The sequence below is a fragment of the Eumetopias jubatus genome, unplaced genomic scaffold, assembly GCF_037043125.1.
Source record: "Eumetopias jubatus isolate StellerSeaLion01/CBP00866 unplaced genomic scaffold, mEumJub1_p1.0 scaffold_3, whole genome shotgun sequence".
Classification (NCBI taxonomy): Eukaryota; Metazoa; Chordata; class Mammalia; order Carnivora; family Otariidae; genus Eumetopias; species Eumetopias jubatus.
In genome coordinates, this window is record NW_028274809.1 from 193803219 (window position 1) to 193829185 (window position 25967).

Genomic DNA, 25967 nt, shown 5'->3' on the forward strand with positions numbered 1-25967 from the left:
AGCGTTAAATCAGTGTGGACGCGGCCCCTCAGTGACCCCGCGCGTGCATGTTGCCCGGGTGGGGCTGTGGGAGGGGCGCGGCAAGCCCTTCCCGTCACCGTCCGCAGCGCTCCAGGCCCCCAACTAAGTGGCCATGAGAAGCAAAGTGCTTTAGAAAACACAATGGGTCACCTCAGACCAGACCCGCCGGGGCGTTTTCCAAATGGCCCTGCACAGTTTGTGTTTTGCGTAACTTCACTAAGCAAAGTTTCAAAGTTCCAGTATGAAGACGCCCCCAAATGTCACAAGCTGGGCAGAGTGTTTTGTAAACAGTAGATATTGCAAGGTTAGGAAAATCTTTGTGAATGGCGACACAGTTTCCCAGAGCTGGGCTGAGGAAAGCAGAGAAAGCCGAGGGCCACGTGGGTCAGAGGCCCTCCCAGAGAGGGGCCCCGGCGGCACAGACCGCGGTCCTCTGTTCCCTGCGCGGCGGCACGCCCTGCACGGGTCAGGAGGTCGAAGGTGGTGTGGGGCCCAGAGAACTCGCGGAAGACCCACCGGCGAGAGCTGCCTTCACTGCCACGGCTCCCATCTCTCACTGCTGGCCGCCGATCAGCGACCGGGCTGCCGGGTGCATCGGAGGGGGAGACCGAGGCAGAACAGAGCGAGGGGAGCCCCGTTGCCTCCCCGGGTCGACTTATCCCCTCATCCAGAAGTAGACTCAGTTCATTGACGTTCTGGAGGAGGTGGTGGGGCACGATGGGGTGCACCTGCTCGCCCCCGTGCCCCGCACCACTCACCTCCCGTGAGGGGTGCTGTCTGCCTGGGGACAGCCTCGAGCACACGGCACTCCACCAGGCTGGTCCCTCGGGGACACGGGCAGTGGCGGCTGGGGTGGGGCCTGGGAGCCACAGGGGTGAAGGCAGGGCGTGAGCGTTGCTCCTGAGACAGAGGCAGAGGTCGCAAGACGATCCCAATGAGCCCACTGAATGTGAAGGGTCACAGTCACCCCCAAACACAGAGGGGCTTCCACAGGCCAGGCCAGAGTTCGGTGGCGGGATGGAGCTGCCTCATGGGGAGGGCGGTGGGCTGGGGCTCCGTGCAGGGGCAGCCCCACAGCTAGGGCCACCACAGGAATCGCTGGTCGAGGCCGGTCACCGAGGACACCAAACCCCGGTGGGAACGTCCTCAAGAGGTAGGATGTTCAGAGTCTCAGAAATGACTTTTTCATCACAGACAGGACAGGTGGCTTTCTCTGGAGCAGATCACCCTGGGAGTCGTCATGCGTGGGGATCGTGTGGCTGGACCCAGAATGGGCTGCGAGGTCCCCCCGCGGTGTTGAGAGCGATTCTCGGGTTGGAGGACGCACTTGGTTCTTACAAAATGCCACCTGGGTCCAATGGTCACGTGGCGCAAGGCCCCAGGCTGTAGTCCACTAGGTCCCTTTACAGAAACGCTTGCTGAGCTGCCTCGGGCATCCCTCCGGCCACTCTGGCTTCCACGCTGGGCTCCAGGCAGCCGCCGCCCACGGGGTCGGCCCTCTGTGCCCGCGGGGTCGGCCCGAGCCCCTACAGACTCTGCTCGCCGGGCGCGGGTTTCTCGCCCTGATGGGGCCCCATCACGCTGCCCCTTATCCGCTCTCCTTCCAGCAGTGGGGCTTGTCGTTGTCGGGACCCCCTGCCCTCCTGGCGGGTGAGCTCCGGATGACTGTCGGCTCAGCCTGCATCCCCTGCCCAGAGCCGCCAATGTGGCAGCCTGAGCCTTGTCACAGGGGGCTGCAGGCAGGGCACCGCCGCCCGTTTCCTGGGACCTCACTCCGGGGAGGCCTGCCGGCTCCGGCACTCTGGCCTCAGCTCTTTGCCTCGGACAGGAAGACAGGGAGGCAAAGAGGTGTGAAGACACTGAATCGATCCAATGAAGTCCCCGTCTGTGCCCTGTTGTAGGGCCGGTGGCCGTTCTCAGCAGCCCCACGTCCTCACGCCTGTGTTTGCAGGCGCGTCCTTGGCGGTGGCGGGGCCGGCCACGTGGTGCTGCTCCTGGGCCTCCTTGTCCTGACCGTCCGAGCCCTGGGGGAGACTTTGCTCCGAGGACTCGGCCTTTCCTGCGGCCATGGGGGCAGGTGGGGATTTCTCCAGCGTGAGATGGACCCGAGCTTGCCTGCACGGGCCCTCCCGTCTCTCTCATTAGTGACGCAATGCGGGTCCTCCTGGAGCGACGCCCAGAGGGCCATGGGCGCGCAGGGCCCAGCCAGCAGCGGGCTGACAGCCTGTCCCAACAACCGCCACCACCCAGCTTGCTCTGCACACCAGCCCCTCAGCCCCGCTCTCCCTCCTGCACACACTGAAATAAGAACATAAACCCGAATTTATAATCTTCAAACTGCATGTTGAAATGATACTATTTTGGGTCTATTGTGTTAGATGAGTACATTATTAAAATTATTTTAACCTCTTCCTGATATTTTTGTTTTTGTCTTTTTAAAGATTATTTATTTATTTGAGAGCAAGAATGAGAGAGAGAGAGCACGAGAGGAGGGAGGGTCAGAGGGAGAACAGACTCCCCACTGAGCGGGGAGCCCGATGCGGGACTCGATCCCAGGACTCCAGGATCATGACCTGAGCCGAAGGCAGCCGCTTAACCGACTGAGCCCCCCAGGCGCCCCTCCTTCTGTTGATGCTTTAAATGTGGTGCTGGAACGCTCTTCTGACCCCTGGGGCACGCGCCGGTCTCTCCCGCACGGCCCCGTTAAGCGCACCTTCCACACAGCAAGTAGCAGGACTGGGGAACACCAAGCGGGTCCTGTGCCTCCAGCGGTCAGAACCTTCACCATGTCGTGCCAGTGACAGCGTGGTTTGTAAGAGACCCACGCGTGACATCAGACCGTTTGCGGCACGGTACACAATCTTCCACAACACGGAACAGTCACAGGGCCTTCCACCAAAGGGGGTCCGTGGGACTGCAGTTCTGGCAGGGCTGTGGATCAGGGGGGGCAGCCAGAAATGCCCTCAGTAAAGTGGAACGTGGACAAACATTGTATATCACTTTTGGTAAATGCGTCACGTGGCTGGCACAACAAGAAACAGGAGGAGCAAAAGAATAAAACGAAAGAGGGGCGCCGGGGTGGCTCAGTCGGTGGAGCGACTGCCTTCGGCTCAGGCCATGATCCCGGGGTCCTGGGATCGAGTCCCGCGTCAGGCTCCCTGCTCAGCGGGGGGTCTGCTTCTCCCTCGGACCCTCCCCCGTCTCATGCTCTCTCTATCTCATTCTCTCAAATAAATAAAATCTTTAAAAAAAAAAATAAAACGAAAGAAAGGTGAGCATGACCGCAGCCATCAATGCTCAGTCTTCCATCAAGTGGCCCTTATCCTCATACCCCAAAATGGCACTTAGAGCTCTAGCCATCACACCTGTGTCCCAGGCAGCAGGATGGAGGGAGGGACAAAGAAACAGCCAAGGGCCACACAGTCATCTTTTAAGCAGCTTTCCAGGAGCTGCGACCTGGCCCTTCTGTCTACACCCTGATTTCCAGCTCCTGTCCTGGAGCCGCGCTGCCCCCCTGCATCCCCCCCCCCCCCCCCCCCCCCCCCGGTCCAGGACCAGAAACTGCAAGGCTGCCCCCTGCCGTCCTTTACCTCCGTCTGCAATGCTCCCACGTCCCACCCTTCCGGCTCCTGAGCTGACGCAGATCCAGCCTTCACAGCTCGGTGGGAAAGCGGCTTCACGCTGGCCTGGCCGCCGTGGCACCTGGTTCTCCTGGTGTCTGACAGATGGCTTCTCTGCGGCTCCCTGACTTGCACTCTGCCTGGAAGGCTGGTTCGTTGTGCGGAATGACTGGTGAGGTCCTGGCCCCACACGGCCGGCCCTCCAGGCCCGGCTTCCTGCTCAACCCCCAGCACCCGGCCAGACTCTGGCGCACGGAGGGGGCTCAGCAAGTACCTGCCAGCCTCTAGCTTCCCGTCCCACCACGCCTCCCTGCGCGCCCAAGGTCTTAGCCAAACGGGCCACTTCCCTGATAGCTCTGGGGCAGAGCGCAAACCGTCCTCCGCCTGCAGAGCCAAGGACAGCGGGGAAGCTCCTGTTCAGCGGGGCTGCTTCTCCAAACCCCCATGGCCACGCCACAGCCACCCAGGGCATGGAGGCGGGGGACTGCAGGCCACTAGACCGAGGGGAATACGGGCTGGAGGTGCTGTAGAGGAAGGCTCAGGAGCACGAGAGGTCAGGAGGCAGTGGGCCTCCCACAGGCTGCGCCCGGTGCCAAATCCCACCGGGTCCAGGAGCCCCCGGTTCACGGCTGTGGCGGTCCGCTCTGCTCCGGAAGCTGCCCGCAGGCCCTCGGTGGGCCGTCAGCCTCACGGTTACCTCTGTCTCTAAAGGGAGGAATAGCAGCTTCTCCCAAGGAGGACTGAGACCAAGCTGGAGAGCGCAGACCCGCAGTCACCGTCCACCGTCTTTGTGGACACGTGGCTCACACGAGCAGACACGGAAGCGCGGTCGGCCCCAGACCGTCCTGCCCTCGGAGCGCACCACACAGGCCCCAGCGAGAGCAAGTGGGTGCAAGGGCCGCGTACATCTGAGTGCCCGCTAACTCTTCCTTAAGGAACCGGCACAGCCGTTCCCGGACGAGCGAGGACCGGCTCTACGCACAGGTGCACGGCCAGGGGCCACGGCCACTTTTCGCACAGACGCACCGCCACGGCCTGCGGGAGGGAGGACTCGTTTAAGGATTAGAAGTGTTGATTGAAATATTCTTTTGAGTGAAATACAGAGAGTTTAAATGTTATGATTTTTTTTTTCTTTAAACTTACTTACTTAAGCAATCTCTGCACTCTCTGTGGGGCTCGAACTCACAACCCCTAGATCAGGAGGCACTCGCTCCACCAACTGAGCCAGCGGGGGCCCTGAGTGTTACGATTCTTAAACACACCACGAACGTTCTCCATTTCTGATACCTAACCCCAGAATGAAACATTCTGGGGCCAATCCGCACACGTGCCGGCCCATTTCCCCGAAAAGACCCGGCTCATGGATGCAGGCGACAGGGGAGGGTGAGAGAAAGGGAGTGAATTTAAGTCTGGGCAGCGGGGCTGCATGGTTTTCAAACTACTGTAAGGTCAGAAGGCACGGCTTCCAACAGCTGTGCTGCAGACACCGGCGAACGGGGCGCACGGTGCTCACGTGGCGAGCGCCACGGCACTGTTCCCACTCGAGCCTGGCTTTGCTGAGTAGAGGCCTCACATGCCGCCGGTGTGGCCTGCAGCTGTGACCCAGGGCACCAGTAAACCAGAGCCCTGCCCCCCTCTCCCCACAGAACTTACTGGAAGGGTTCTAGAGACCAGGCAGGCACAACTCGAGAAAAGGGGACTTTCACAAGGGCCAGACCGCCTCCCGCTGGGCAGAGCCAAGACCTGCTCCCCTGGCTGCACGTGGACCAACCGCAGGCGCGAATGCTCTGTGCCCACGAACGTGAAGGGCGCCACTGTGCACACAGGCTGAGTCCAAACAAAGGCACCAAACCCGAAGTCTGTTTCCTCCGTGGCAGTACCAGCCAACCCCGGACTCTCGGGGTCACTACTCACGGCTCGAAGGAGCACGCAGGTCTACACTAGGCTGCAGGGCAACCCTGGGAAGCAGCACAAGCTCACCCTTCCTCACGCCCGTCATGAGAGAATGGTGCCCCGGAGAATGGGATGGCAGGGTCCCAGCCCCCGAGGGAGCCCCAGCGCACGGTGATCCTGTGCCCGCCCGGAGGCCACACTGTCCTGAGGTCAAGAACCTGGCGATCATAAATCCGCCGCACACGCTCCGCACACGCACTCCAGGGCACATACGTCCCTCAGCTGGAATGTGGACGTGCCTACAGCAGGTGACAGAGTGTGATGTGGGAGGCTGGCTGGGCCCTTTGGGACACTTGTTCTTGGAACCTGCTCCAGGCTGTGAGGAGGCGGGAGCAACCGCTGGTGAGGCCCACCTGCACTGGAACTGGGAGCCCGAGCCCAGTGCCAACGCGCCTCCAGTGGTCACCAGCCCTGCAGGCCAGCTGGTGTCACCTCCCCCAAGCCCTGAGCTCATGCAGGTGCGCCAGCAAACAGGTTGCGGGCCTCCTGCCAGCATGCCCGGGGGTGGCCTGTCGGGCAGCGTGGAGCAGGAACCCACGTCCTCAAGGGCAGCTTCTCTGCGCAACCGCAGAAGTGGCTCCCGGGTATGAGGAGGCTGCAGAGATAAAGCCACAACAGCCCAGGTCGCTTTCTTCTTTAGTTAAGTGTTGCATAAACAGAGGAAATGTGCACACTCTGAAAACGGCAGGCTGTAAAATGTGGAAAATTATCAAAGTAAATTCATTTAATAAAAAGAAGCCTTTTAGTTAACCAAGCATTTTAATGGTGTACAGTGTTCTAATTTAACAAATGAAAATGTTAAGATAAAATAAAGAATATACCACCTGTAAAAATTCAGAATGTTTTACAGAAAAAGTTATAAAAATTAAGGAAGACGCTTTTATGAACAGTGAGCCGGAACCCCCCACGGACGCTTTCCCAGCTCCAATGGGAACGAACGTGCCCGTTTTCTCAAGAGGGAGCTCCAGCTGTCCGCATGGCGGATGTTACTTGTGAGCGACCACAGAGGTTTCCAGGAGTCGTGTGCGCTGGCAAACGAGCCCGAGTCTGGCTGCAGACAATACCGTCTTTTGACACAGGACCGAGTCCATCCATGCAGACAAAAGCTAGAGGAGACACGGCTGTCCTGTCCTCGGGGCGTGCGCACAGTCAACACACTGTTGACAGTGGGGGGAATGGGTTCTGCTTGCTAACAACTAACTTCTGATGCTGATGTGATATGTAGCCTTTGATGTGACCCTGGGGGAGAGAGACGGCCGGGGTCACAACAAGCCTGTCGGCTGGCTCACCCCTCCTCAGCCCTGGGTGTCAGCGGTCTGCTCCAAACACAACGGAGAAATGCAGAGACGCTGCGCAAACAGGGACATACAGACGATGTCCGCCCACCCACGGCCCCTCAAAGCCTGGTCACTTCCCGGGATAACAGGAGTTCTAACAAACACCAACGGCTTTCCAGCCACTACATGAGAGCCTCTGGCTCCAGACCCGGCCGGCTGGGGGGCGTCTCACCATGTAGATCAGGTTGGCCAGGATGCACTGGACCTCATCGATGTCCACGTCTTCCACCTGCATGAACTTCAAGGCGACCAGGAAGGCATCTAGAGACAACTGGTGTGTTCTGAGCAGCAGATACCTGGGAGGGGCAAGCACAGGGCCACGCGGGTTACTGACGGGACTCAAGCACTCCAAAGGCCGAAAAGGCATCCCGAGTCAGGAGGGAAAACAGGACCCGAGCACAGGTGTGTCTCCATCTCCCCGTATTCATCTCAGAGTCCAAGAAGCACGTGATCCCACATTCTGACGTCTCTGTGATCAGGACACCCCTTACCACGAACCACACCCTATGGATTCGAGGACGCATGGCCCTCACTATTCTGGACAGACTACCCACAGCTGGGAAAAGGGACGGATGCAGAATTCAACTTTCTGACAAACAGGAGTGGCAGGGCTGGCTTAGTCGGTTATGAATAAAGGACACAGCACCCGTCCCATTTGCGGGACAGAACGCGGGACACCTGACTGAGGCGTGCCCGCGTGGTGCTGGGGTGCACGGAGCTGGCGGCCGTGGGCGGGCCTGGAGGTCTGACTGCACCCGCACAAGCTCAGGGCAGTGCTGGGGCCTCGTCCACAAGGGCGCACACCCCGTCTCAGGGGATCATCGCCCTTCACAGTGCGGGGGCTGAGTCACACTGAGAACTTAAACTTACTAAAAAGAAAACACTTAGCTCACACTTTCTTGAAAAGATTCCTGTAGGTGATGATCTTCAGTTTTTCAAGGATAAGGAAAATGCCACAGCGAATAAAGAAGGTCTCGTGCTTCGTCAAGGCCTCGTTCAAGAGCAGAAGGTTGCCCTCACTGGGTGTGGGGAGAAATGTGCACACACAGTCAGGAAAACCAAAGCCCAGGACCAGCCCTCGCACAACACGTGTGAGACTTCTGATGATGAATTCTGCGTCTGAAAGCCCCCAATGGAAAAGGACACGATACCTGACGGCTTTGGTCACTTCGGCAAACTGCATGAGATGATACTTCCTCAACAGCTCGATGGTCGGCATGTGACCCTGAGACAGATTGCCCATTTCCCAGAGTAAGAGCCTTTCTTTGTTAACAGAATTACCTGTGATAAAATCCCTATCAGGAAGTCACATCTTAAAAACCTGCAACCTATTTCTTCAGAAGCAGCTGACAAACCAATGCGGGTCTGGCAGCCAGAGCCCCAGGGGCACCCGGCCTGGCCCCTCACGGCTCATATCCAAGGGGGAAGACATGGCGGAAGACAGGCCGGTGTAAGGGCTGGAAACTCGGAAACGCCTTCCAGAAGAATCGGCTGAGCCATTTACAACTGGTTGTTTCTGGGAAGCGGGCTCAGACGCGGGGATAAAGGCACGACTTGTTGCTTTTCCCTTACAAGCTACCCTGAGCTATTCAAGTTTGAACCGTGTGTACTGCTCTGATAATTTTTTAAAAATTTTAAGTGGGAGGAAAGGAAGCTCTATCACTTTGAGGAAGTTTTAGTCAATTAACTTGCTAATTGTCATTTCAAGTATCAAATTAACTTTGGGTGACTAAATAAGATACCTACCTAAAGAGAGGCTGGCACAACGTTTTTCTTTCTCGCTTAATCTGTTTCTATTAAATTACGTTTTTAGGAGCAACAGAAGTAATATACATTTATTTTATCTTGCATACGTTGAACTTCTGAGGCAGATACTTTTAAGAGAAAGTGTCAGCCGTGGAGATAAATGGTTCAGGCCACACACCAAGCAGCTTACCCTCCCCTATCCATTTCTGGGGTGTGTTCACAGGCGGCTCTATGTAGCTACACAACACCTGCTACATTTTTAAAACTGTATCAACCTCTTCAATGAGCACCGAGACCTCGAAGAGCGGAGTAGAATCACTTACCAGCAGCATTTTTACCGGAAGCAAATATATGAGAATCATCCTTTTGTTCTTCTGACTTGAGCGGTGGCAGTGCTCAAAGGCAAAGGACAGGTACTCCTCCGCTGTAGATACAAGTCACACCACATGCACTCAGTGGCCCCCGTCCGCACCGCATCCCACCACTGCATCCCGTGAAACGCTGCTGTCTCAGGAACCATCAATTCCTACCACTAATAGTAATCAATCCTTTCTCGCTGTATTGCTGTATTCAAATGAGTCTGGAGGAAAAACATTATCAACACCAAACTTGAGAAACTTCAAAAGAATATAAATTAAAAGCTTCTATTCTTGGGGCGCCTGGGTGGCTCAGTCATTAAGCGTCTGCCTTCGGCTCGGGTCATGATCCCAGGGTCCTGGGACCAAGCCCCACATCGGGCTCCCTGCTCCACGGGAAGCCTGCTTCTCTCTCTCCCACTCCCCGTTTGTGTTCTCTCTCTCACTGTGTCTCTCTCTGTAAAATAAATAAAATCTTTAAAAAAAAAAAAAAAGCTTCTATTCTTGGGCTTTCTATTCTAAGGAAAAAAAAAAAAGCCGGGAGAACCACCGAGGACAGCCCTTGTTCAAAAGCCGTGGGTCTATTAAAACTTCTGTGAAAGAAAATGAGGTTGGTCTGCACAAGCCCATCGAAGAGAAACCAGGGCACCCCCTCCGCAGCGCGGTCACTTCCGCTGTCGGAGAATCCCCGGCCAGGAACACAGGGTAAGCGAAGCCGTTCCAGGCCCGGTGCCTCGCGTGCACACAGCTGCTAAGGATGCGGGCTTACAAAGTCTGGTCCCAGTACGGCCCAGGAGACCGTAAGGAAAAACCGCGTGTCAGCTAATCTTAAAGTTGAAAAGAAAAAAACCTGGCTTTGTGTCCTTGAGAAGTCAGCACAGACAATCCCTGCACCGTGGTTTCTGGAGAGCACTGCCTGCATGAGCAGGGCCCGAGCACCACGCCGCGCAGCGGCCCTCCACTCTGGCAGCCCCTGGGGTGTCTAACATAGACACCGGCGGCCGAGCCGGGGGCTGCCTGGGCTCCCTGTCCCGGACCCTGGGCCGCCACGAAGGCACATGCCAGAGAAGAACAGTGGTGCTGAATCGCTCCCACGAGAAAGGCGCCAGCATCAACAAACAAATGTGCACACGCAGGATAGGGGTCCCCCCCGCTTGCCACCTTACGTGCTACTAAGAGGCAGTGAGCGTTCTCGGACGTTGCTCAGGATCGTGTCTTTTAAAACACGGGAAATAAAGATTAACAACCAACCTTGCTTGAAGTCGCTGTCGAACATGGCCTTGCGCCCGACGTAGTACCTGAATGTCACCCTCTGGGCAGTGCTGTAGTCATCTTTCAGGTTCGAGCTGTCGATGGCTCTGATGAGGGGCTTGCACAGGTGCAGCTTGTTGATCTGGAACAACCCGTTCCAAGTATTATTCAACAAAACAAGCAGGACAAACAAAAGCTTCCACTTTACTAAGTACTTGCCTCCTCTGGGAATTACAATGCCAATTACATCATCAAAACTGATTAATAAGTGTTAGTAAGAAACACTAAAACACATGCCGCGTGGTGCAGATGACACCCAGAGGGGCCAGGCACCAGCTGCTGGTGCCCCGCAGGGCCGCCCCTCACCTGGACAACCTCGTGCAGCAGGAAGGACCTCCTGACCCATCCACCCACCACCTACTCCGTAGCTAATTGTTACAGCAGCGGGTGGAAGGCCTGGGGTCATACCCCTCACATTAAATCCCACCCGCTCAGGGCACTGGCGCCTTGCTTTCCCCGGGAGATGCAGGGCTCCCCTCGTGGGGTGGAGGCTGAAACAGGACAGTCCCTGCACCTAGCAGGTGCTCAACAGACTCGACTGGATACGGCCAGGTGAGGATCACCTCCCGGCGATGCCAGGGAGGCTGGCACGGAGACGGCATTCAGGGAGTCAGGGAGAACGGAAAGGCCCACAGAGTATTTAAGGCGCCCACATGGAATCACACCTTAAAGTAAATCTTGAATAGCTGGTTCACCAGGAACAGCATCCCCCACTTCTTAGAGTCCTCGATGCCGGCCCGACTACAGGAAAACAATTCTTTTTAAGTTACACGTCAATGTTTATAAATCACACACACACACCTAAACAAAATTAATACCTCGAGATAAAACCCCACAGCTCAAGCCATGCCCATGGAATAAGCAGCCCAAGCAGAGGCTGAACTACCAGCTACAACAGACGACACCACTATGCACGTGGGCCGCCGCCGACTGCCTCATCGGCAACCCATCTGTTATTTTCAACAGGACGTGTGCTCGCTCATCCGGAGGACAAGACGAACTCGGAAACACACGACAACGTGGAGCAAGACGCAGCGCACGCGGTCACCAATGGGAGACTGGAACCGTGGTGAGGGTCCGCCTGGGAAGGGGACAGCGTGATGACAATGTCCGCGGCCTCAGGAAGGGTTGGGTCACACACGCACACACACACGTCAAAATACAGTCAATATCCGTGTGAATCACTGCCAGTAAACGTTACCTCCAACTACAAAGGAGAAGTGTGGCATTTAGGGAAGTCTCTGATGGACGCATAACCTTTAGAAGAAAGAAAACTGCTAGATGCACAGAAGGAAAGACACGTGGCTGGACAGCATGCGGCATGTACAGTAAACGCCAACGGTGCACGTGGTGAGTCTACAGGTGTTCCCTGTGCAATTCTGTCCACACGGTCAGATGCTCGAGGATCTTCACGACACAATGCTGCAACACAATGCACAGTGGAGCCTGCCACGTATCTGCACCCTGCAGTGGTTCTTCTCAGGGGCAGCTTGCACGCCCACAGACAGGGCACCGGAGAGGGGGGCCAGCGGCAGGCCGCCTGCACACTCAAAATCCCAGGGCATGGGATCAAAGCATATGAAATAAACACGCCAGTATGGAACCACAGGCTGCTCACAAGCCGGGGACAAAGAAACCCTCCCCAAGACCATCCCTAAGATCCCTTCCATATACGAATATTCAGTGTAGAACCGCGGTCAGCGTTTAAAAACAAAGTCCTGTTCCATGATAGCGGCCGGCCCCTCTAGGACTCTTGTCGCTCACTGGCGCCGTGACCTCCAATCAACACGGGGATGATTAACACTGTCTGCCTCCGAGGGTAGAAAACAAACCAAACATTCTAACACCGGTGACCGGTCTCTTCTGGAGACACTCAGGAAGCAACCCCTGAGGGGTCTCTCTGAGGCCCAGCCCACTGCAGCCCCCTGCACGCTTGGCACGCTGCTGGGTGTGAAGTGAGGCCTGCTGTGGTTTTTATTTGCGCTTCCTTGCTTAAGAATGTTGAGCATCTGTTTGTGGGTTTACTGGCCGTTTGTCTATCTTCTTTGTAGAAATGTCTATCCGGGGCCTTTGCCCACATAAATCAGATTACTTATCTTCACACATTCTGGATACAGGTTACTGTCAGCTACATTATTTGCCAACATTTTCCCCATTCTATGGTTGTTTTTCACTTGTTGGATGGCATCATTTGGAACACACAGTTTTTAATTTTGATGAAGTCTGGTTTATCTACTTTTTCTTAGGTTACTGTGTTTGGGTGTCACATCAAGAAAGCCAGTTACCCCACAATAAACACGTACGGCTCAAGAGGGGAACGCAGGGCACCCGTGTCCGTGGCAGGACACACATCTAACATATGTGAGCCTGGCGTCTCAAAGGAGACAGAACGCGGACAAAAGGGAGCGGGAGGAAGGACGTAGCAATCACCCTCGGAAGGCTCTAACAGAACACATCGGTGCAGAGATCCAAGAAGCTGGACGAACCCTAACAAAGGGGAGCATGGAGTCACACGGCGGGAGACACAGTGAGGAGGCGGTGCGGCCAGAGCGCTAGCAGAAAAAGCGGTCTACCTAGAATTCTCCACCTAGCGCACAGGAAGGAAGACAAAGTAAAGACGGCTGGAGAATCGAGCGTCCGCACACCTGCACTCAGCACCAGCAGCTGGGCGCGTTCCCGCGGACAGGGCTCAGACCAGGTGCAGAACGGACCCAGGGGCAAGAGGAAAGTGCTGCAGAAACACCGTGCCAGGCAAACGTCACACACCACCTTCTCTCTCTCTCACTTCCTGGACCCAGCAGCAGACTAGCTAAGCAAATCGGGACGACGACCATGGGGTCCGCACGCAGGCGGGAGGAACACAAGCGTCACCCACCGGCACGCCCGCCTCCACAGCCGTACTCACGTGTCACTGGCGCAGACGCGGAAGCAGCTCATCAGCAGCTCAGCTGCTTTTTCCAGCATGTCCCCGACTTTGCTCTTCCCTTTCTTTACCAACTGCTGGTCTGCCTGATAGAACACAAACAGTCCCGTTTAATTTCCTCTCGATTCCTGAGTGAAAAAGAAACCACCGCTGCTGCTAGGACCAAAAATGGCTACAGCTGAGGGTCAGAGTCCCAAGTGGCTCTGGTGATCTTCTAATTGATGTTACCGTTGTTAAAAATTGAGAAATCAATAGCGTAACCTGACTCTTACACAAATCAGCTCTCTTCCACCAATTCAAACTAGTAAGTCAGCCTGTTCTCTGGGTCTGGGGCACGGAGTCCTGTGCCCCCCAGAAGCCTTTCCTTACGGGCTCACGCTCTGCCCCCTACAGCCTACAGCCAGTCAAAATCCCAAAACACACACTTCCGACAGACACCAAAGTCATCACCAGGTTTGAATCTCCCCTTGTTCCTGGGACCTGTTGGCTCCCGCTCACACCCCCTAACACAGGTTCTCAAAGTACGGTCTACGAACCCCTGGGAGCCTTCAAAACACATGCACGTGATCCATGCAGTCAAAACTATTTTCGCGACAACACCAACAGCCATTATTTGTCCCTTTACTGTACTGTCATTTGCAATGACAATGCGAGCACTCTGGTAGGTGAAAACGTGGGGGCCTCTCCAGCAACACCAAACTGAAGCGGCAACACTATGTCCCTAACATCACCCCACGCAGTCCTGCAGTCAACCACTAACACCAAGTTCACTTCAAACTGTCCCTGACGACACAGTAAATCCTAAGTCTTGGCTCTTGAATATACAAATATTTTAACATTCTTTGTAATGAAATGACAGTATGGTTTTCTCCAGGAAAAGCACTTGGGAAGCTGCTGGAGTTGCCAGCTAGTGTGCAGGACCAGCGACTAACAGACGAGCAAGACGGTCCAGGCGAGGGTATCTGAAGGACCGTTTGCTCGAAAGTGAAACACAACCCATCAACTCCAAGCAAACACCTGACAGTATTTGTGGCCAATGACATCTGTGCTTTCAAAAAAAAGAAAAAAAAAATCAGAATTTTGGGTAACTTGTTATCAACCACCATGAAAGTGGCAGCATTTCATTACTCCAAAACTTTTCAGGTAAGGTCACTGGAGACATTAACAAATGGGAGTTTTTTTGGTTTGGGTTTTTTTTTTTTAAACAATGAAACACGTCCACATTTGGAATCCCTCTGTAACTCGGTGAACCAAAACTTTCCAAATGATCAACGTCTGATGCGACAAGATCACACGAGAGCACACAGTCCATCCAGAGACCAGGATACACCAGCGGATTCCAATACAACAGCAAAAATGCTCAATGCTAAGCTTCGGAGGACACACCGTAACTAACCCTTAACAGCTACCTCTTGGAGCTTTTTGCTATACAGGAAAAAGAGTACCCACAATTATTTGAAAGGCTATTAAAATACTCCTCTCCTTTCCATCTACACCTGTGTGAGGCCAGACCCTCTTCATATATTCAAGCAGCAACACCGTGCCTGCAGAAGGACACGGGGTCAGGTGGCTTCTCTAAGATTAAAATGTAAAAATCCAGCACTCTTCTCAGCACATCTTGTTCATCTGGAAAATACAGTTATTTTTCACTTAAAATGTCACTTACGTGACCACATAAAAGGCTTGTTATTTTAGATGAATTTTTTTAAATCCCAGTTAAAAAATTTTAATACGGTAAATACAAATAGATATATAAACAAAGCTCTTTGGAGCCTAATTTGCATTTAAGTTATATTTTTCGGTTCTAGAAATTTCCATCAGTTCTTCTTTACATCTTCTATTTCTTTGCTGAGACCATCTATGTTTTCGTTTGTTTCAAGCATGTTCGTGACTTTCCCTGAGACTTATTTAGGATGGCCGGGGTGCGAGCAAGTCAGGGAATTCCAACATCCGGTGTTTGTGGATCGTCTCTTCACAGGCTGAGATTCCCCGTTAAGTGATATTTGGGGTATGAGGTCACGTGGATCCTGTTTATCTTGCATTAGCAGCAGATGCTATGCTGGTGGGGAGCTGCCGCCGGCTTGTCTGGGTCCGACTCCCCGAGGGCTTTGCTGAAGGGCTGGGGACTGGCACAGTTTGGGGGACTGTGGCAGGGATTGCTGAAGAAGTCTGTCCAGAACCTCCCTCCTGCTCTCCTTGGGGCCTCCTCATCTCTGCCTGTCGGCCTTCCTGTATCTGAGGCTCCTCTGGGACCCAGTCCAGGACAGGAAGCAAGAAGCAAATGCAGGAGACCCACCACTTGCTGGTCTGCAAGCCATGCTGGCTTCAGAATTCTCAGCAGGATGGAAAGGAAAACTGTACCTACTCCATCTTGTTCAGAATGGGAAGTTATAATTTTTAAAACCATAAAGGTGTGTTAGTTCAAAACTGCTGCTACAAAACTGCCTTATGCTGACCCCAAAGGGCAAACCTACCTCCTCACACCAGAGAGAGACCCCTAGCTGCTGCCTGCATCTACATTAGGGTGGGATTCTTCAAGACAGGGGACAGCCACATCTTAACAGTAGAGAACGCAGAACTGCTCGTGTTACTGCCTCGCCCCCTTAAAAAAATTTGCCACCTGCCATAACTGGTTAACACGCACACAAAAACTCCCTCTACACCCACGTTGGGGCATGAAAACCCACCAACCCAGTTAGTCCAACTACCTCCTGCCCTTTCGCTCTCTACATCAGGTACATGCTAACCTACATCCTAACCCTCAAAACTTTTGGAAGAATGACATGAAATTAAGCAAAAGATAGAAACTGAGTTTGAGTTTTAAAAGAACAGTGACAAGAACTAAACTTACGTTATTGGCAAATATCCGAAGGTCAAGTGCTACAGCATACATAACAGGCAGAGCCCTGCAGGGCAGAAAAGCAAGTACGTTGGAAGAGGCCATGAGGTCCAAGATTCTGTTCCCGATACCCAGAGCTACCTCCATCCACGGGGGCCACCACCCCTCCAGGAACCCGGAGGCTCCTGCCGCCTTCCTCATCCCCCGTCAGGGCAGGGCAGGCTGCGGCGCCGGGGCTTCCTGACCAGCACAGATACTGAAGTGTTCCTCACCCACTGCCCCAGACCCTCCCCAGAAGCCCAGATCCTGGTGCGTCCAGGGTCCTCAGCCCCAGACGGCACCTCCTCACGCTATTCAGGACCTTCTCCTTCCCTTCAACCACTCTCCAAGCAGCTCCATTAAAGCAAGATGTGGTTTAGTAAGAACTTCTAACAGGACCCAGAAAAAGTAATAGACAAAATGTCATAAAAGGATTTTTTTTTTAATTTAGCTGGTGGAAATGCTTTTATGTATAAGACAAATCTTCACTTAAAGAAGCTATTTGACTTTGTTTTTTTAGCAAAATGTATTTGCAAGCCTTCAGTTATTTTATTTTTTTTTAAGTTTTTTTTTTAAAGATTTTATTTATTTGAGAGAGAGAATGAGAGATAGAGAGCACGAGAGGGAAGAGGGTCAGAGGGAGAAGCAGACTCCCTGCTGAGCAGGGAGCCCGATGCGGGACTCGATCCCGGGACTCCAGGATCATGACCTGAGCCGAAGGCAGTCGCTTAACCAACTGAGCCACCCAGGCGCCCAAGCCTTCAGTTATTTTAGAAAACATAAAATTTCAGTATTTACCTACAGTTAATAAATCATAAAATAAGAATCACTTTGTCAAGGAACTTAAAATAACCCAATTACCACGTATTCACTCTAGTCACTCCACGTGAACTGCAGCTGATCTGCCCTTTTATCCAAGTTAAAATCAAAAGTCAGTTCAGCATTGACAATTGACAAACATTTTGGGGTATGGAAGGTCTGAAATAAAAACAAGGCTTTATATTCATGTGAACATACTGCAAACAATCTGGCTGGTCCGCCACTTAAAGTTTACACTGATCATTAAAACCCCAGTATCCGCGTTGATAATATTCTATGTCGACACATGACGTTAAATATCCACATAGAAAACACAACACATATTTACTTAAAGTTTTAAAAAGCTTCTGCTAAGGGCGCCTGGGTGGCTCAGATGGTTAAGCGTCTGCCTTCGGCTCAGGTCATGATCCCGGGGTCCTGGGATCGAGTCCCACATCGGGCTCCCTGCTCCTTGGGAGCCTGCTTCTCCCCTGCTTCTCTCTCTCTCTCTCCCCCTCTCTCTCTCCCTCTGTCTCTCATGAATAAATAAATAAAATATAAAAAAAATAAAAAAAGAAAGCTTCTGCTAAAAAAAAAAAAAAACCCAAAAACTAAACCCTGCCATTTGCCAGTTTCCAGTTATTTCTGTTCATACTTACCAGTTTTCTTCTTTGTGGGCTTGAAATGCACGCAGGAATGATGTACTATATTAAGGAACAACATACAAAATCTAAGGCAATGCTACAAGTGATAAGAAGAATTATGAGGATTCTGAATTTTAGGTTTAGAAGATTATATATCATAGGGGCAAGTTCTGGAAGGAAAAACGTAAAAGTTACAAATATCTGAATATCATTAGGTATTAGTACAGTAAACATGTTTGCTTTACACATACATTCTCCAAAGTAAGAGACTATTGTAAGATTTTCTTAACTGGGAACTTCAAACATTTTATTTGGTTTTTCTGAACCCAGATAATCACGTATGTAATAGGCTTTAGAATCTGTAGTATAAAGTTTATTTCCTTGATTACAGAATTCTTAAATTCAAGGGAGACTAAACTAGTTAGTAGCCAACTTTCTCCTTTGTATACTTAAACAAGAACGTTAAAAAAATAAGCCAACTAAAAATCCAGAGTTACACATAAATACTAGAACACTCACTGACGGAGGCCTCAGCTAGGACATAGCACTTAGATGACTTAAATCAGACACTGGCTGGCTGAAGGTCTCAGTGACCACACTTCAGTGACGACATGTGGAGTCCACTCTTGTCCGTCTATGCCTGGAATCTGGCGCGTTCTCATATTTTGCCAAAGGGACTAACTAGTCCCTGTAGCTACACTTAATGCTTTAAAGGAAATACCACCACTCACAATAGAATTAAGTAAAACACTTAACCGTCACCCATGTTCTTCCTCATTGAACGGGTAACTGGACGACAGTCTTAAGGCCCAGGATACATTTAAGCACCTGAATGAAATAGCTAAATGAGTTTCTCTTCCTAAAGTTTAGTTTCAATTCCTTTCTAATTAAAAGTATGAAGGAAAGTGGCCTGATGTCTCCAGATCTTAAACCATTACACAAACGACAAAGATATTGGACGATGACAGTCTGGCATTTGTACGCCTCGATGAAGTCGTGGTTCCCCACCGCGTAAGTGCATCTGTGAGGGAAACATCACAGGCTGAGGACACAGGCAGCAGGACCTGCAATCGAGCCCCACATGCCCCACCCCTCACTTCCATCCAGAACGCCCGAGCGCGCTGTTTATCCTGCTAAGGCTACAGGAACTAGAAGGAGAACAAGAAACACACGGGTGACTCTGAATTGAAACAGGCTGGGGGGAGAGGAAACCCACATGCCTCTCTGGGACACTGCTCTCTGGCCCCAGGAGGAGACCCTACTTGCAGCAGGTTCTCGGTGCCAGGCACTGGTCACGGCCGACCACGGCCCTCCCGCTGCACCTACGGAAAGGAGATGGCAGGGAGCCTCACACTACCAGGAGACCAGTGGCACCCCGACTTCTGCAGAGAAGGAAGCCCGGGAGGGGCACAGGCAGGAGGGCGAGTCAATGCCTCGTGCTTCGGGACATCCAGCTTTGCCCGGCCCCGCCCTCCAACAGGGAAAACAGCAGACATGAGACGTCCCTGAAGAGCAAGTCTTTCATGTGCTCTCTGCAGCTCTAGCCCCGTTGCCGGCAAGGTGAAGAGGTGAAGCACGGGCCTATTTCCACGGAAACAGAAGGCAGTGGTGAGCCGTGTGCCCGCTCAACACACAACTGCTACGTAGCCAACGTGAGGAGGGCCTGTACCACAGTTCACCGTAACTTTTAAAAGCATACGTGATCTTTCAAATGAAAAAACGTTTATTAAAAATTCAAAGTATTTCAGGGGCGTCTGGGCGGCTCAGTCGGTTGAGCGTCAGCCTTCAGCTCAGGTCATGATCCCAAGCCCCAAGCCTCACCCCCGCCGCCACCCTGCTCTGTGGGAAGCCTGCTTCTCCCTCTGCCCCCCCCCACTGCTTGTGCTATCAAATAAATAAATAAGATCTTTAAAAAAAATTTAAACGATTTTAAGCTTCACAAAATTTTCATAGGCTTTAACAAATTGAAATTACAAATGTGCTTTTCTTAAAACAAGATGTCAGAGAGGGAGGTAAACTGTAAGAGGCTCTTAATCACAGGAAACAGACTGAGGGTTGCTGGAGGGGAGGTGGGGGGGATGGGGTACCTGGGAAACGGGCATGAAGGAGGGCCTGTGAGGTAAGGAGCACTGGGTGTTATATGCAACTGAGGAATCAATGAACTCTACCTCTGAAAACTAATAATACAGTATATGTTAATTAAATTGAATTTAAATTAAAAAAGTACCGAAAAACCCTCCAAAAAACAAATGCACTTTTCTTTTCAAAGCAAATTATCCATCGTTTCAAGTCTAAGATGATGTGTTGTTTAAAAGATTTTATTTATTTATATTTATTTATTTTAGAGAGAAAGAAAGAGTGTATGCATGTGAGTGGGGGGAGGGGCAGACTCCCCACTGAGGGCAGAGCCTGCCTTGGGGCTCCATCTCATGACCTGAGCCAAAACCAAGAGTCAGAGGCTCAAATGAATGCGCCACCCAGGCGCCTCTCGAGCCTAAGATGATGTTAAATAAAATCCCTAGTCGATTCAGCAATTTCCAGATTTGCTTTATTTTTCTTCCTCCCCAGGGGGTTACCTTAAATGAGCAGCAAACATTTCGTCGTAAGGGGGTTCCAAAACCTGCTGACACTTCTCTTCCGGGGAGGCCATCTAAATAAGAGGAAAATGACAAAAATAAAATTAAAAGGCAGCAAAAGAATGCAATGTGCAGAAAGAGACTGAGACGAACCTCTTTCAAAAGAATACACACTTTACAGTTAGGGGGAAGGGTGGGCACCTGGCACTTGTGATCTCACACATATGTGTCGTGGCCGGGGATAGGGTGACGGGGCACCAAACACACCTGCTCTGCCTACCGCAGTCCAAAGAATACTCAGGGCACTTTTGTGTGGACCTTAGTATTCAGCAGCCAGTCAGTGAAGAAGTGTTTATGAAGCAGCTCCTGTGTGCTCCGTAAGGAACGCGGCGTGAGAGGTGACGCCACGTTAGGAATCCCCCTCCTCACCTCCTGGTGACAGAGCCACCTGCTCTATGTCCTGGGCTAGGCTAGCTGACATTTATTTCCAATGCCCTCTTCCCTCTCCATGGCCAAATTTTAGACCATAAGAGAGCCACAGGGGTCACACAGAACCGAGAATTAGAGAAGTCTGTGAGTCCCTGATGCACTAATATGTACGCATATCCATGTGTGTAAGTGTGGGAAGGAAAAGGGCAGCAGCAGGAAAATCCCCATCCGCCATCCCTGGTGAAATAACTAAGACAATGGCCACCCGCGAATGGAACGCCACCTCAGAAGGTCAATGGGGATTGGCCTTGGATCACAGAGGGAGGACAGAGCCACCCGCAGTGGTACAATGGCAGGCACATGCCACCAGCTGAGGAGTGTCTGGCCAGCGAGCCTCTTAGAGCAATGGTTTTCAACACTGTCACACAGGACAGCCACCCAAGGAACCCTAAATTTTAAAAAGAGCCTGCTTCTACTCCACTAACTGGTTTATTTGGTCTGAGGTGCAGCCTGTACACTGCCCAGTATGGTCTCCAATATACAGAGCTCCTATTTCTTTCAAAAGAAACACTGCCCCAACAGGACCATATTCCAATATCACAAAGGGAACCAATGAGCAAATGGGACTTCCCCAAATGCCAAGAATACTTCCTATAGAAGACAGGCCTTGCGTATCATTTATCTGCTAAATCAAGGACACTTATAGTTTAAAGCAGGGTTTGGCAAATGCTTTCCATAAAAGGCCAGATGGTAAACACCCCTGCCTTTGCAGGCTATAGATCTCCGTTGACCTAGCCAGCTACGCGTCCGTGGCACGGACAGCACAGGAATGAGCAGACACGGCCCAGCCCCACTAAGCTTTACTTATAACAGGACACGTCTGTGGGCTTTGGGGACAGACCAGCCTGGGCACAGCCTAGCCCACTGCCTGTCTGCTGGATGACCTTAGACGACCTTGCTCCACAGTGCATGTCTCTGGGGCTCAGAGGGTCACTTGGGAGTTATTACAGAGCATAAGACGCACACCTCAGCCTGGAATCAAACACACCGTGCTCAATAAATGAACTGCAATTACAGACATACAGTAAATGAATGTTAAAATTTTCAAAAATTTTCAAAAGAGCAGAAATATTAGTTTCCATCTGACTCAAACTCTCAGCTTCTCCTTAGGGAGCACCTGTGGGTACGGCTCCTTCACCCACCTGGAGCCGTGGGTTGGCGACGTGAGGATGCTTGAAAGACACCAGCTCTGCACAGGATGCCCCATCTCTGCTGTCGATGGCTTCATAGACCTGAAACATTTGAAAAGAGATAAGCTGAATAGAAAACAAACCGTTTTGTCCTCACAGAACCTAAACAACATGTCGTACGCCTTGAAAATCCATCCTCCTGATTCTGGAGGAGCCACAACAACGACAGAACACGCCGGGCTCTCGGCAGCAGCAAACAAGAGGAACGTTTCAAAATGAGATCTTTCGGCGGCAAAGAAACAGGTGATATACTGTCAGAAACAGCAAACAAGCAGGGTAAGCCAGTGGTGATTAAGGAAGGCACGTTATTTTAGTTTTACTCAGTCGTTCAGACACTTGAGAATTCACTTATAAAGCTTATGGGGAAAAAAAGAGCTTAAAAGCCACATTCCACTCAACCTGCACATCAACTGAAACAGGGAACGGCAAAGCTAAACAGATGGTGCCACGAGCAGGAAGTAGATCGATCCAGCGGTGATGATGTGCTGGTGTCCACAATGTGCTTACTGTTAAGCAAAAACAAACACACACATGCAAAACCCCAAACAAAACAAAAAGACAAACCCAAAGTCACAGGAAAGTGCCTAACTCAATCTGGAAGGAAAAGAAAAACTGCGTATGACATGGGAGCACAGGAAGAAGTGCCTGTCCCTGGGCCCTTGGGGTGCAGGCTGGGCGTTCAGGAGGCTTTTACAGATTTCCGTCCTGGGGGCCTGTGCTGCGGCAGACCTCTGTAACTAGAAAACCAAATGAGGTTTGAAGATTTTATTTACCAAACAAGCACTTAGAAATCCGAACGGGCAGAGGAAAACAAACACAGAGAAAGTTGCACACACAGCATGATTCATCTACAGTGGGATTAGCTCTGTCAATTTTATGCTCACATGAGACTCCAGCCAGGGACGACATGAAGAAGGTGCAGACCGCACACCCATGGCAGGCGCTCACATCACTTCCCAGTCACGAGATGCACCCCCAGAAGCGGTAAGCGTGGCAGGGGAGGCTGGACTAGCCACGACCAACAACAGAAAGCGACTGGAGCTCCCCCACATTGCAGGTGAGAAGTGGCTGGATCAGCCTGCGAGGGAGGGCACGCACCTGCTCTCCCCCCAGTGCAGTAACCCTACATCCAGGCAAAATGGATCCAGCTCCTGGACTCTTGTACCCCTTAGGGCATCGGCTGGGAAAGTTTACACCATCTCACCTAAGACAACTGACGTGATCAAGAATCTGGCACTCAACTGCCCAATAAAACCACAGAAGCCAGCAATCCCATGTCTACGGTCTACCTTACAACAAGAAAGAAAAGATATTTGTGTAGGGTTGTGTGAGGAAAGTACTGGTCCCATCGGTGCCCTTACCTCAAGGAAGCTGATAAAGGCCACCAAAACTGTCACAGCAGGCACCAAAGAAAAGAGACAACAGACCATGGACAAATCTCAAAGAACTGATACACAGCTCAGGGGACGCTAGGGCCACAGCCACCTGGTCACCTGTTTTAGTGGCTGTTAGTACGCCGTGGCCTTCCCATGTAAGCAGCCCCTGGTGGACCCTGTGGGGGGACTCCAGGGGAGCCCCGTGGCAACATCCCCGTGGTGTCCCTGGGGCCTGGTCCAGACTGCAGACCTCATCAGGTGCAGCTGGCTCTCGGCACACCCAGGAAAAAGTTCTCTTTCCTGGCTACTGCTGGTCACCTCGTGACCTCCTGGCTCTAAGGCGGTAGATGGAGGTTGCAGGGAGGGGGGAATTCATCTACTCTTAGAACTTGTAATTTTTTTTTTTAAGTCATCTCTACACCCAACGTGGGGCTTCAACTCACAACCTCGAGATCAAGAGTTGCACACTCCACCAACTGAGCCAGCCAGGTGCCCCCAGAACACGTAATTTCTTAAAAATACAAGGGCACCTGGGTGGCTCAGTTGGTGGAGTGTCTGCCTTCGGCTCAGGTCATAATCTCAAGGTCCTGGGACGGAGCCCCGCATCGGGCTCCCTGCTCAGTGGGAAGCCTGCTTCTCCCTCTCCCACTCGCCTTGCTTGTGTTCCCTCTCTCGCTGTCTCTCTGTCAAATAAATAAATATCTTAAAAAAAAAAGGGGGGGGGGGAACCTGACACAGGAGTCTTAAGATTGGCAGCCGTCCTGGTGACTTAGGTGGCTGTCCCAAGCCCAAGACAGACAACTTCGTATAAGGACAGGAATAAAGAGAGGGCATCAAGTTTCTGGGTCTTATTACCATCCCAGCCAGGGTACTAACTTCCAGCCAAAAAGCAGACTTTCTCCTCCCCGTAGAGTAGCCCCAGGCTAGAAGAATGCAGCTTGGGCAATCAACACGAAAGTGTTCCAGTAAGACCACACTCCTTGAAGCCCCTGGAGTGAGAGTAAAGGAAGAGAAGAGAAAGTACCCACCAAGTTTGCCCCGTGGCTCAGAGTCCAGATGAAAACACTCGGAAGCCCCACGTTTGGACACCAAACGATGGGGTTTTAGAGTACAGGTGAGGTTTGGTGGGGTAAGGTCCGGAGCCGACGACCAAGAAGGAATTCTTGAGACGTCTTTGGTGCAAATAGGTGGTTAAGCATGGGGACGGGACACGTGGGCAGAAAGCGCTGGGGTTGTGAAGGGTGGCTGATTATATACTCGGGAGTTGGGGGGGTAAGGAAAAGGGAGGTTCCAAAGGATTTTTTATGTTAAAAAAGACTCACAGGATACCGGAGGCCTTGCCATTGTCAAGTTAAGGTTGTTTTTCCCTCTAGCAAGGCATTAACATGAAGACAGTTGGGGGCTTCCTGGAGAAACATTACACTCTGCCCACTTCAAGGATCTGTCAATGCGCTGCAGATTATAAGGGCATTTAATGGTATCTACATTCCCTTCTGGAAGCTAGGTTATTGATAGGAATGCTTTGTTTTTATAAATTGCTAAGACATTTGTAAACTGACGGAGACTCATGACTTGCAGAATTATAATCTCTATAAATTAACTACTTGTTTTTCCTTTAGGGCAGCCAGGAGTGCCTGAGGAATGTCAGGTATATCCCATGGGGGGGGTGTGGGGTGTCAGCTTCTGCCTGTCCTCAGCTGGCCTTCCGCTCCCTCATCACCAGTCATGCCAGACTATCTCCAAACTGCCTCCTAAAGATCTTTACCTGGTTGTCAACACACACCCCCAACTCAACATGTCCAAAACGGAGTCTGTAAACTTTCCCTCCAAATTTGCTCTGCTCATCTGTTGCCCTGGCTAGAAACCTGGGGCTCATTCTCCTCCCAGACCCTCAACCATACATTCTTAATCACCCATGGAATGCTTCCTCCAGACATTTTAAAAATCCACTCCCTCTTTTCCCGATCAGCACGGTTCTAGTTGTGGGAATTAGCATAGTTTAGTGGAAAGAACGCCAGTTTCGAACCCGTAAACACCCATGCTTGAAGTATGGCTCTGGCGTTTATAGGCTGTACGGACAGGATTCCCGTGGAGACACATCTCCCGAAGGCTATAAACTGCCAGAAGCGCACACGAGGCGGGCCCCACGGGACGGGCCCCACGGGACGGCTGGACTAGCGCTCGCAGCCGGACCACCTGCTGCCTCCACCCCCTCCCAGCGTCCTTCCCGAGTCGGCGGCTGAGCCCCCGCCACGGAGCGCGGCTGACGGGCCTCCCAGGTCCGCTCGGACCCCTCCGCGCGTCCCTCTCGAGGCCAACGCCCATCGGCGCACCCCGGGTCCGGGGGCAACACCGTCGGGGCGCCTGCTCAGCCGTCCTCGCTCTCCTTCTGGCGGCCAAGAGCTCGGGCACAGGGGGCGAACCGATTCGCCCCGGCCCACGCGTTCTCGCCAGCGCCGCCGGGCTCCCGCTCCAGAGCCCACTGACTGCGCGCGTTACCTGCTGCAGGTACTGGTTGATGGTGATGTGCGCCATAGCCGGTCCCTCCGACGGAAGTGGGCGGGGCCTGCGCGCCCGGCCGCAGCCGCTTCACTTCCGGCCCACAGTCCGTCCCGGCCCGCGCGCCCCCCCGCCTGGCCTTCCCCGCACGCTGGTTCCGGACGGAAAGAGTCCGCCGGAGCGTGCGCCCCGGGCCGGCATGGCGGCGCGCCCAGGCTGAGAAAGGCTGGTGTCTGCGCCACTGTTCGCC

At 52.5% G+C, this 25967-nt stretch overlaps 1 protein-coding gene across 1 annotated transcript; it reads right to left on the reverse strand.

The window, feature by feature from the left end:
- Window positions 1–6334: 6334 nt before the first annotated feature.
- Window positions 6335–25903, reverse strand: PCID2 (PCI domain containing 2). The gene is made up of 14 exons (XM_088021917.1): window positions 25718–25903; window positions 21795–21884; window positions 20164–20237; window positions 18541–18608; window positions 17603–17642; window positions 16119–16173; window positions 13250–13353; window positions 11010–11085; window positions 10285–10426; window positions 9001–9101; window positions 8083–8156; window positions 7825–7950; window positions 7104–7227; window positions 6335–6833 (listed from the first exon to the last, which is right to left on the reverse strand). Exons 1-14 carry the CDS (start codon window positions 25751–25753, stop codon window positions 6744–6746), a joined length of 1200 nt encoding a protein of 399 aa, XP_087878043.1. The 5' UTR covers window positions 25754–25903; the 3' UTR covers window positions 6335–6743.
- Window positions 25904–25967: the final 64 nt, after the last annotated feature.

Coding starts and splice junctions, on each gene's coding strand:
- PCID2 (XM_088021917.1), bottom strand. CDS start 25,753: ATGGCGCACATCACCATCAACCAGTACCTGCAGCAG. Junction 13,354..16,118: donor TTCGGATATTTGCCAATAAC/GTAAGTTTAGTT, acceptor GTGTTCTATCAG/GCAGACCAGCAGTTGGTAAA. Junction 7,228..7,824: donor AGGAATCTTTTCAAGAAAGT/GTGAGCTAAGTG, acceptor TGCCCCTCCCAG/GTATCTGCTGCTCAGAACAC.